This window comes from Taurulus bubalis, assembly GCF_910589615.1.
Source record: "Taurulus bubalis genome assembly, chromosome: 6".
Classification (NCBI taxonomy): Eukaryota; Metazoa; Chordata; class Actinopteri; order Perciformes; family Cottidae; genus Taurulus; species Taurulus bubalis.
The window spans coordinates 28,621,637-28,633,976 of NC_136594.1; the positions used below are offsets into that span (position 1 = coordinate 28,621,637).

General features: G+C 43.7%; 1 protein-coding gene across 3 annotated transcripts in view; it reads right to left on the bottom strand.

Moving 5' to 3' along the window:
- Positions 1–12,340, bottom strand: part of tenm3 (teneurin transmembrane protein 3) — a 99,693-nt gene that overhangs the window by 36,762 nt on the left and 50,591 nt on the right. For 2 of the 3 annotated variants that reach the window (XM_079219283.1, XM_079219281.1), the window contains exons 20-23: positions 6,409–6,480; positions 4,873–5,050; positions 4,166–4,186; positions 30–154 (exon numbers count right to left, since the gene is read on the bottom strand). In XM_079219283.1, coding sequence (XP_079075409.1) covers positions 30–154; positions 4,166–4,186; positions 4,873–5,050; positions 6,409–6,480 — 396 coding nt within the window. The remainder of the gene's footprint in view (positions 1–29; positions 155–4,165; positions 4,187–4,872; positions 5,051–6,408; positions 6,481–12,340) is intronic. The other variant, XM_079219282.1, reaches the window with a different exon arrangement.

A 12,340-nucleotide genomic window follows, 5' to 3' on the forward strand; every position in this document is an offset into this window, starting at 1 on the left:
TCTACTGGTGAAATGAAGTGCACGCTTACTGATGAGGTCACGGGCGCCGCTGAGCATCTTGGGTCGGTAGATTCGTCGAGAGTTGGTGTCCGACACATACAGCTGCCCTGTTACCGGGTCGGTGGCTAAATAGTAGCGGTGAGCAGGGTTGTTGCTATGGAGGAGGGGACAAGAACAGATGGTTTAGTTGCGCTGTATCTTTAACAACGTTAGTATCTCTGACACCAGGGATCGAACACTCAAACAATTAAATAAATACACCCAGTTTTGAACAACAGCCCCCCATGTGTCCTTGATGGATTGTTTCCTTTAAACCACCCTGCTGACACAGGATCTGTGGAAGCACCATCACAGAGCAGGTTTCCTGTTTGGCTCCATGTCATTATGATGGACATGAAGGAGACTTTCTGGAGCTGATGATAACGAAGAAGTAATGAATACAAGGAGGGGAAAGACAAGAAACTGGTGTATATTTACTTCCAGTGGAGTACGAGGTGGTTGAAGGGTGTGTGTGTGTGTGTGTGTGTGTGTTTGACACAGGGGGAATGAAAGGCAGGCCCAGTGTGAGCGTGTGTGTTGCTATTTCTGCGTACATGTTTTTGATTAATTTCTCTATAGAAGTAGAGAAAACTATAGTGTAGTGTGTGTGTGTGTGTGTGTCGACAGTTGGTTGGTTCCCCTGTGTCAGTCTGAACAGACCTGCGTGGGTGAGATGGGCCTCAACTTGTCTGTGACACACTCTTAATGATGCCTGCCACACTGTCAAGTGAAATCCATCACACACGCTCACACGCACACACACACACACACACACACACACACACACACACACACACACACACACACACACACACACACACACACACAGCAAGTGTCAAGCATCAGACCTCAACACACTTATATACATATGCACTCGCCTCTAGCCATGAGTCTCAGTGGTTGGTGATAATCAGCAGATGATCACAGGCTGTTAATTAAGACAGCTAAAAATAGACAGACTGTGTGTGAGAGACACAGGCAGTCTGTGCTTATCTGTACTTGTGAGGCCCCAGCGTCATGCATTCCCTTTTGTTTTCATTTATCCTTTATACAAGCAGAAACCCCACTTAGAAAGAAGAAGAAAGTATCCTTTATTAATCCCCTTGGGGAAATTCTTCTCTGCATTTGACCCATCCCTGGATGGGGGGCGGTGGGCAGCCCTGGGGGGCGCCCGGGGAGCAGTTGGGGGTTGGGTGTCTTGCTCAGGGACACTTCGACATGTGAGCTATGGGGGGACTGGGGATCGAGCCGGCTACCTTGTGGTTGCGAGACGACCACTCAGCCCCCTGAGCTACAGCTGCCCCTAAAATTGACACGTTTTCAAGATTCAGGATAGGCAGCACCACAGTCAAAACCATGGTACCAGCCAGACAAGAAACAGGAGAAGGGGTGAGGATTGATGGATGTGACGCTTGAATGAGGAAAGGATGCAGAGGACTGGAGAAGAGGAAGACTGAGGGAGAGAATACAACGTCTGACTGAGGGAGAGAAGGAATGAACAAAAGTGTGTCTGAAATAAAGTAAGAATGAGGAAAAGAAGGAAACAAAAGAAGGAATGAAGAATGTAGTGGATGGCTAAAGGAGAGAGAAGAGACAAGAACTCAAACAAGAGAGGAGGATGAAATAATTACAAATAATGAAACAGTCAAGATGGCGTGAGTAAGTAAACATGAAGGAAGGGCAATAGGTTGGAAAAAACTCAGTGACTTGAAATTGTGTTTTAATGAAAGTTGATTTGAATTGAAACTCCATTTGGATGAGTAGAAAAAAAAATCCCCTTTGGTGATTGACTGTGACTCTTTAACCTGGCTACAGGTGAATGTAAAGCAATACATGCAGACTAGCAGGGGGTATAGCCTGAAGGTAGGACAGATTGAAGATTCAAAATGTCTTCTTCACTTTTACATTAACAGGGCTTTTACCCAACGCTTTGACAGCAGAGAAGTCGGCCTCAAGAACATGTCTGTTATTACCGCAGACGGTGCCCAGAGGGCCGCCAGGGCTTGTGACAATAACTGAAAATGTGACCGCTCACCCTGCCATGAGGCTTTACTGTTAGTCTCCAGGAAAACTCAAGTGTCAAAGTCAGATTTCCCTCTGTAATGGACAAAGTAGTTAAAATTGTTAATCTTCTCGTTGCTCCTCACTCACTCAATCATCGCCACTTCCAATCGCTCCTGAAGGAGATGACAGTGCCTACAAAGAGTTGCCTCTCCACTGCCCGGTGGGTGGCTTAGTGGTTAGGGAGACATTTGCGGAGTGCATTGATGGGATCAAAGACACAGGCGAAAACCAGGCCAGCTCGTTTGATGCATGGAAAGCATTTGAGTCAAATGGGAGCCTTTGGCTTCTTCAAACACCAATGGGAGATGTCATCACCCAAGCCTGTCAACTCGGAGGACATCAGAGGGTACATTCAAGAGCTTTAGTGGGAATTCTCCACCAGGTTTCAAGATCTTTGGCAGTATTGGACCAGTGTTCTTTGTTGGTCAACCCAAGGTGAGGTGAACAATCTGGCTTTGGCTCCATTTAAATGGATTGTGATTGGATCTTGAAAAGCAGCACAAGTCCCTTTTTGAACACTGGACCTTCAACCAGGGACTAGGAGCCCTTTGAGGAACTCATTGTGCTCAGACCTCAGGGACCAGGGTCTACATTAAGATCCGGGGGCATTTTAGCCCCCCAAAAGGCCCTGGGGGGTTTCTGAAAGTGCAGGACAGATCGGGTTGGGGTTGCAGAGATGACCGTCGCTGATTGGATCATTTTAAGACACAGAAAGTTTATTCGATGACTCCTTTGAAAAAAGATTGTGAGAGAGAAAGTTATTTTATGAGTCTTTCATGGCGGTTTTCTTCTAAAGGACAAATAAATAGCCATCAAAAATGCAACAGATGATTCACTGTGGAGACAGACGCTCCTCTGCATTTCATTCATCCACTGTGCATCAGTAAATACGATGCAGCAGTGAGACAAACCCAAGCTGGATTGAGCTCTCTTGACCACTGTACAAGTGACAAGAATGGGCTCAGAGGACCTTTTAGTTCCTTGAAAAGTTGACAGGCCAGATGTCTGCCAGGAACCAAGGAGCTCACATTGCAGCATTATGGGAGAGCTTACCAGACAAGTTTGCATGTTGGATAAAGGAGGTGGCGTTTTACATTAATCTCCACTTTTGGATTTTTCACACTGTGAGACTGTGTTGAATCCAGCCCGCCGTACATTACATGCTTATTAACCAATGGCACACTGGCAACTGTTTTCCTCTACTGCAAGAATCAACTTCATACTTTAAGTTGCTCATGCACAGGTTACTGCCTGAAACTATTTCTTGTTTTTGCTTTGCCTGGATGAGAACTTTCACGACCTTGCATGAATTTGAAAAGGACAGCGAGACAGAGAGATAAAAGAAGAGCAGTAACCACGGCCAACATCTCCAACCGCACGTCTCTCCTGGCTAGGGGCTGCTGCTAAAGCGATGACTTCATCTGAGCTGACAACACAAGAATAGGCTTGATTTCATGTGAACACTTGTCAACATTAGAGAGGGAAAGAGAATGAGACTGAGGGAGACAAAAAAGAGACAAGGGAAAAAACTAAATGAGTGGGTTTCATTTCCATCAGGGCTACTTTCCTCTGACTCTTTGCTTTACTCTGCTCGTTAGATTAATAACTGAATGGATAATTCAATATTTCCCGATGATACTAGTTACTTTGAATGAGGGCCAAACCAACCAAACTCAGACCCAATCCGAGTGATCCTGTGAGCTAATTTACTAGCTGCTGTGTATGTCTGTCTGGTCCAACATCATCTTTTTGTCTGACCTTTTTTGACAGCTTCTCTCCATGATTCATTCTGCAGCTTTAAAGCATTAATGGACTTCAGGAAGAAATTATAAATGCTAAATTAGCCTGCTAACAGCTTGATCCAGCTCACTGTCTCCTTGATGCACCTTGGGCTAAAGACATCAGTGTAATCAGGTCTGAAAGCTGCCAGTGATTGTTTTTATTTCATAAGGAGATAAGAAGGATGAAAGAAATGTGCAGACTAGAGTCTGGTGCGTAAGCAGCGGAAATGGACAGTGGAATGAAAAGAAGTTAAAGGTTGGAAAGGATTAGTCACTCTTACCTATGTCTGAAATCTTTGTTTCTTTAATACAGCACAAGTAAGGAAGGAAGAAAAGAGCAAACAAGAGTTAGTAGACAGATTGGTTTCTAAAAGGTAATATATAAAATATACTGGAAAACCAGAAAAAACAGTTAGAAGTTGCATCATGCATCAGAATCAATAGGAACACGATTTCAGTGTTAGAATAGGAGTTAGAGAAATGAGCACTCAACAGTGAGCCAGATTCAAAGCACTAAAACACTGATCTTTTCTCTTTTAGCACTTTGGCTAAAGAGTAAGTACTTGAATGTTAATCAGTAGCAAAGTGTCCAATCTGGCCACGCATCTATTGCTCTCTTCCTTTATGTGTTCAAGTACTGTTCAAAGTCATCCGAGACCGATGATGTGGAGTTGAACAGTTGAGTGCAGGAAGGAAAGCGGAGGCAGAGATGAATTCAGATGCGAGGGTTTAATTAAAAACCAAGGGCTCTCAAGTCAATCAGTTCATTTTTCACAAATGTGTACACTGTAGGTCATATTTAGTTTCCCTAAAATCCACCAACATTCATACATTTGCAGAGACCCTGGGAATCCGTTGGCAGAGCTTTACTATTAAATGGGTCCTGAGTTCTCTGAGTGAGACCTTTATCTCTGTGACCCTCAGGGATGTGTTCTGGAGTAGGTTCAGATCCCCGATCTGGCACCAGCTATCCTCCCTCCCCTCTTACCTCAGCTCCATGACACTGGTAACATTCCCGGAGGGGAAGATCCTCCTGATGTAGTTGAAGTCTCCAACGAAGATGCTGCCGTCTGCGCCGCAGGCCAGAGCCAGGGGCGCCAGCAGCTTGTTGCCCTCTGCCTGCCCGTTACAGCTGGGGCAGGAGATGCTGCGGCGACGTCCGTTCCCTGGGACAGGACATTGAATACATGTTTCCTGACTGAAGCATTTGGTTTCTGTTCTGTACACAAAACAGACTGTCCAGTTGGGCGCTTATGTCAAATTCATTATATCCAGCCAGGTTGTTGAACATTGTTGTGGACCAAGCATCTATTTAACATGTCAAGCCAAAGAAAGACTTAAACATGTGGGATCGATGACCGTGCACCATCTCAAAGACCCAGGCTCTATTCCCTGTAACTTCAGAACAGTTAGACAAGGACTGCAGTGCAACTAACATTCCTAATTGGGAAAACCATGTGAATAAGTTGCACTTCCTCTGACACTAGATGGTGTTCACCTTTACTGAGTCCATGCAATCTACATTTACAGTCATCAGTTCTATAAAACACAAAGCCAACTCCGAACTATTAACTTGACCAAAGTGCTGCAACTATGAGAGCCTTTCAAAACAACACTGCTGTCTTAAGAATCCATTTAATAAGCAGAGGGTGAGATGCAGCCATAACAGTGTGCTCTGCTATTTGCACCTTTTTAAATGAGGTAATATGCAGACGTTTGGCACAACATTAGCCCCTATCTATGCAAATGAGCCTCATTGCAAAAACCGTCCAATTTCCAAAGATCAGCGCTAAAAGCCACGTGCAGTTACAGTGTGAACTAATTAGCATCCTCAGAGAGTTGGTGGTAACTGAAGGGCATTCATAAGAGGTGTCTGATCAAACTCATTTATTTTGGCATTCAGTGACAGGATGCAATGACAGTTGTGTCATGAACAATAAATGAACAAAGCTTCCCAACATGTCAATTTGAAAGTAAACAAGAAAGAAAAATAAACGAGGAACAATTTAAATAGGTTCATGATATAAAAGAATAAACACAGAACGTCTTCCCTCTCCCTCATGCATGTTTCCCTTCCCCTCTCTTGGTTTGGCCCTCTGGCCAGATCCTCCTGGCAGGACCTCTGGCTTTGGCTGACTCTCAAAACCGACTCATTTATACTTTGCCACATGAATACTTGCAATTACATGCAAAAATGGGCAAATTGCACTCAGCTGCAAACCTTTATGGACGTGTTTGCGCTGTGAGAAAGCAGTTACAAGTGATGGTGTAGCTCAGCGGCCGCAAGCCATTCTCTGGGAATTCACCCCTCAGTTTTATTTAAACAAAGATTTCCCAGCATTCATATAGTTTGGTAGTAGCAAGAGAGCAACTAGCACAAGACAATTATGTCCCATGAGATTCCTGTGGCTCTCACACTTAAACCATGAGAGCAAAGTGACTGACCGTCATGTCATGTCATAATTAACCCTGATCACAAACATGCAGCTTCAAACAAGTCAATTATACTTCAATCTGTATTTACCCATGATGCTGCTGATGACCGGGGGCTGCTGGGATATGAATATGTTCTCACCGGTGCCCTTGTACAGTATACCTGGAGGAGAGAAGACATCACGAAGAGTTAGAGAGCGCAGAGAGGAAATGCAGCCAGACCAATTCTACTTTGTATTAACGTCTGTTCTGTGATTAGAAGTTCCGGTACGTTGGAGTTGAGATTTCATTAACACAGCTGTCATTACAAAATGCTCTGAAATATGGCATAGATATCGTCCCCTTATTAAAACTCAGATCTGGCCTGTTATTGGGATTCTCAATGATGTGATAGTATATCCACTTGTTCATTGGACTCTGAAAGTGAGACTGATGTTATGAGAGTTCATGTTCATGACCAGTCAAGTTTTACTACAGGAAAACAAATGTATATTACAAATGGCAAAAGAAAAAAAAGAAGTGCAATTCGAGAAGCAATATTTATGCTCATTTCATGACATATTATGGATTATGGCTCAGTGATGAGCAGGGTCGTCCTTCAATCAGAGGATCGGCGGTTCGATCCCTGGCTCCCCTAGTCCATGTCGATGTGTCCTTGGGCGAGACACTTAGTTAGTCCTGATGGACAGGTGGTACCTTCATGGTAGCTCCTCCCATCAGTGTGTGAATGGGTGAATGATGTCATGTAATGTTAAAGAGCTTTGAGTGGTCGGAAGACTAGAAAAGATCTCTACAAGTACAGTCCATTTAAACTTGTTTGTACTCCCCACATGAACTAAAACAATGTTTAAAAGAGCACCGCTTCTCCCTCATCTTCAATATCGTAGAGAGTTTCAGCTAAAACCCGAAACTTGAAATGGAGGAATTCTATTAACGGTGCCTACATGGAGGAAAGTGTATGCATAAGTGTGTGCATGTACTGTATGTGTCTCTCCTCCCTATGTTGTTGTATACACCCTGGTCCCAAAGAAGCCCAGATGCACACAGATGTGTGGATGTGCTTGTGTTGGAACACGTGACAGCGCCTCTCTCCTGCACCACGGGGGTCCCAGAGCATCACACAGCATGGAAGATTAAAGCTGCTGCTGCTGTTGAGTTTCACTTTTAAGCTTAGAAAAACACATCACGGAAATCAGCTGTAGTGTAATGACCATGAAACTGTATTTAGATGAGAATCAGCCATCAGCTAGACGTGGTTCAATGCATTCCTCAGTATTTACTTAATGTATCTTCTACATTTACTGAACTTAAACAACGTAAACAAAGATTACTCTGCCTGAAGCGGAATCAAAGTACGAGTCAAGAGGATCCATTGTTTGGGCGACATCTTCTGGTGACACCACGCATACTTTAAACGACAGTGATTTTCAGATTTGGTAAGAAAGTACAATACGTAAAGTTGACTGAGGGAAAGCTCTAGAACTTCACAAAGAGAAAGGCTGATGTGAGAGCAGGCCACTGGGAACAATGGGGCTCAAGCATTGACCAACAATTTTAGATGAATAATTATATCACAGTGCACTTTTCCTTATTAATGTAGTAGGCTGGAATGTTGTGCCGTTGTTCTGGATGGGAGGTACGGAGGCAGCCAGCGGCTGCTTGTGCGCCTTAACCACCGAGAGATTTTTACAAACGCTAGCAGCAGTCCATCCGGGGAGAGGGATCCTCCTCTGTTGCTCTCCCTCAGGTTTTCTTCCCTTTTTTTTTTTTTTTTCTTTATTGGGGGAGTTTTTCCTGATCTGATGTGAGGTCCTGGGACAGGGATGTCATGTGTACAGATTGTAAAGCCCTCCGAGGCAAACTTGTATTTGTGATGTTGGGCTATACAAAATAAACTGAATTGAATAGAATGAAGCATATGGTTTAAAATATGTAAAGTAACCACTAAGTTTAATTATTTACGTAAACGCCGTAACTTGCCGCGGCGATCATAACGTTTCACGAAATCCTACATAAGTACCCCTTACAATGTCGGATTTCACTAAAGAACACATCCCACATCCCCGTAACCCTACGGGCTTGTGGGAGTCTAACAAAGCAATCACAATCATTATAAACCCCCTATTAGGACCTGTAAAGTCACAAAACGGCCAGAGTCTTTTTCCGGCGGACGTTTATGAGTCTTGGTCCGCCCACATTTCTAAAACCACGTCATACAGCACATGCGGAAGCTAATGAACGTTTCAATACCCAGCATGCCTGAATCGAACAATGTTTTGCCATAAAAAAATGTTACCGAGCGACACGTTTTTTTGACTGAAAGTCCTTTCTAACATGTCAATTCTTTGTTGGATTGTGCTTTTTGTTGCATACTTAGATGCTTTATGTCGTAGTCTTTCTGAAGATGTACAGCATAAGCATGTGGGTTCTTTTTAAGGCATTGAACCCTACATTTAAAAAAACTCGGAAAGCTCCTGATGAGTCATTTTGGGGGAATCTTGCTCAGACTCTTGACTTTTAATCATATTTATGCTGAAAATACATCACACTACAACTCACACCTTTCTAGTTCCTGTGATGCCGGGTGCTATCTAGAAGGAGGAGGACGAGGGGCAGGTTAGCTGACTCGTGAGGAGGTTTATGTGAATGAGTTGTGAGAGGATGAACAGAGGAAAAGAGAGGGATGCACTCGTTCTTCAAAGTGAGACATCAAAGAGGAACCTCCTGTGGTGAGCTGAATTATTAAAGCTCTGCTGCCATCTTGGAAAACCGGCCCACATTACGCTGCGTCCGTCTCCAGCTCCACGTTCTGCTCTCTATATGGATGCATACCATACACCCTACAATTTACAAGTCCTTCAAACCCAGCAGGGCACATCGCTATCGGCGCTTAAATCCCATATCAGTCGGTTCCCTTCCCATCAGGCTCCCTCTACATCCCTCTCCTTCCCTTTCCTCTATCCTCCTCTGCCTCTTTCATCTCTCCCTCCATTGGTAGATGTTGATTGATCAACAGAGGCCAAGCTGGCAGGGGTCCTCCCATGCTGTGCTGTGGTCGACTCACAGGCAACCAACTATTTGCCTGACTGGAAGAAATGTGTGTGTGTGTGTGTGTGTGTGTGTGTGTGTGTGTGTGTGTGTGTGTGTGTGTGTGTGTGTGTGTGAGAGGGAGGGCAAAGAGAGAGAGGGTGTGAGTAAAGATCCGTAGAAAGAGAGAAACACATCAAATTGTCCTGCTGTGTTAAAAGAGGGCAGTGAGGCTTTTTCACACAGCTTTCTAGATACGTGTGTGTGTGTGTGTGTGTGTGTGCGTGCGTGCATATCTGTGTGTGTGCGTGGGTATCTGTGTGCGTGTGTGTCTGTGTGTAAATGAGCACATTTGGCCTTGATCTCAAAACTTTTAATCTCAAAACCTTAATTGCTACATTCTTAGCACACCTGCTGAGGGCTGCTCGCTGATCTGATCTCAACCTGAAGCCCACAAGGTCACAATGATTTGGCTCAGGACTTTGGTGAAAGCTTCACTTCAACACACGATGTCCATAATCCAAATAATCCAAAACAGCTTGGAGGAGGAATTGAGAAAATGTGTTTTTCAGGACATGGTTCTTCTGCTTGTTCACTGAATAAAAGAAGGTGTGGAGGAGAAACACGAGGGCACTAGAATGGTGAAGTCACTGATTGGTTAGTCTCTCCGTCACTGGATGCTGCTGCTTCAACAGGAAGCGTCTGAGCAGCTGCTGATAAGAGACGCTGCTGTGCTGCAAGAGCTTCAGTGTGGTCAGCCACACAGTGACCCAGCTACCTGCTACTACAGTGGATGGACGATAGGTCTGCAGTCACACACACATAATACAGAAGGGTGGAAGGCAGTTAAATACTGACACACATGCACACAGCACATATAATGCATGAAGCACATTGAATAATGACTGGAGGTTGTCGGCACAGGAAATCAGTATAAAGAACGGCCTTGAGCCAATCAGTGGAATAGCTTCCTAATGGCCAAGGGCGCATGTAGGTCTGAAACCATTTCCTCCTCATTCAGGACCAGTGAATGCTCTCATCTTCTTCTCTGCTGAGGACAAATGCTACATCTGAAATGCACTTGAAAGAAAAGTCTGTTCTGAATATTTTGTTTATCAACTATTTGGGAAAAAATTATGCTTGATGGAAATCTCAGAATCTCTGTTGAAGGAGATGTTTTCATAACTAAAGCGTGTTCTGGAGAAGAGAGCAGAGTTCTGTCACGAGACACAGAAGCAACTCCACCGTTGTTGTTATTGTCTGCGCTCACATTGACGTACGGTACACCTGCTCTTTTTCTATTCATGCTTTTGGTTACGGTGGCAAATTAAAAGCACTTTCCTTCATCGATCGTCGGTAACATTGGTAACAATACAAAATGATATTTTCTTAATCAAAGGGGACTTTTTTTGCCAAGATTGATTTGAGTAAATTATAGATGTTTTGATGATTTTGAGATAGTAATGTACTTATTTGGTTTCGTTCACAATAGTTTTACACTTCTTAAGGCCATTTTGTTTTTAAGTTTACTGTCATAAAATCAACTTACTTAACACTTTTAAATGTGCGATTCTGTCACGATAAAAACCACACAAATGGAAACTCGTCTTAAGTTCAGTTATTTCAAAAGCAACACTTCCTCATGTTCTCTGGAGCAAAGCGTAAAGCACCCTGACTGTGGCTGAGCTGCTTAGTGGCAGAATAATAGAGTGCAGCGCTTCACGGGGCAGCTCACACACTCACACACTCACACTCACACACACCGGTGTATGAACACATAGACACACATGGACCTGCACACACTCACAAGGACACACAGAAAACACCCCTTTCAAAGCATGCACAAGGAGCCCAAGCAGCCCCAAAACACACACACACACACACACACACACACACACACACTTTCTCTCTTTCATCCTGTCTTATCTGAGTTGTTCAGCAGTGCTCACTACTCAGTGCTTACAGATCACACAACACCAGGTGTGTGTCTGTGCGTGTGTGTGTGTGTGTGACAAGCAAACACACACACACACACACACACACACACACACACACACACACACACAGTGTGTCTCTTTTCCGCTGTTCTTCTCGCTAACGGCCGATTCATTAGTTCATGTTGTTCAGTTAGAATCATCTCTCCCTTTGATTTGGTACAGCTATATGAAGAAGAACAAAGAACAAAGTATTGTAAAAACACAAGAACAAAGAACTCTATAAGAGGCGCTGCTGTTTATACGGTTTGGCTGAATCAAATGAAACAGAAATGTTCTGACTCATCACTCCTCCCTGCAGGGCTTCATTACGTCCTCCACGGGAAGTTGATTGGTGTTTAAAAGCTAAAGTGATTATAGATTTTAATTAACATGACATTTGCAGAAATGATAGATTAGCAACAAACAGGATTACTGCATAATGGAAACCACAGACTGACTGATATAATATTGGTTTTGTCCGAAATCCCTCACTCATTCATAATGCTACTCACTATCTATGGAGTAGTGAGTTACGTTGTGTGTGGACGGTATGAAAGCCGTCCACCGTTTTAAATATCCATCATATTCTGTTCGCCTGAATCAGACTGAAATTGATACTTTTGGTTAATTTCGGTTTAGCCTTTAGAGCAAATGCATCTTTTCTGTCTCAAGAACTTCTACAAAGGGAATCTTAGGTTTGAAATATTGCTGTTGAAGTTTTTTCCCTTTCCCTTTTGTTTAATCAATGATTTACCATATTCTGTATGTCAGCACTGCAGGCCGCCTGCTTTTTGGTTCACTTCATGCAATTGAGCCTTTAAGTCCCGCCCCTTGAACACAAACCATCCAATCGCAGCTGCTTTTGCTATTGAAGATTGTAAAGGTGAATACATCCAGACAGCTTTACAGGAACAATGTGGGTTCTCAAGTCTTCTGTATTTGTCACCAGACGATGTGGCGGGTCACTTTTAAACTGTGATATGTACGCTTTGACCTCTATCTTTTTAACCTGTTTTCAGC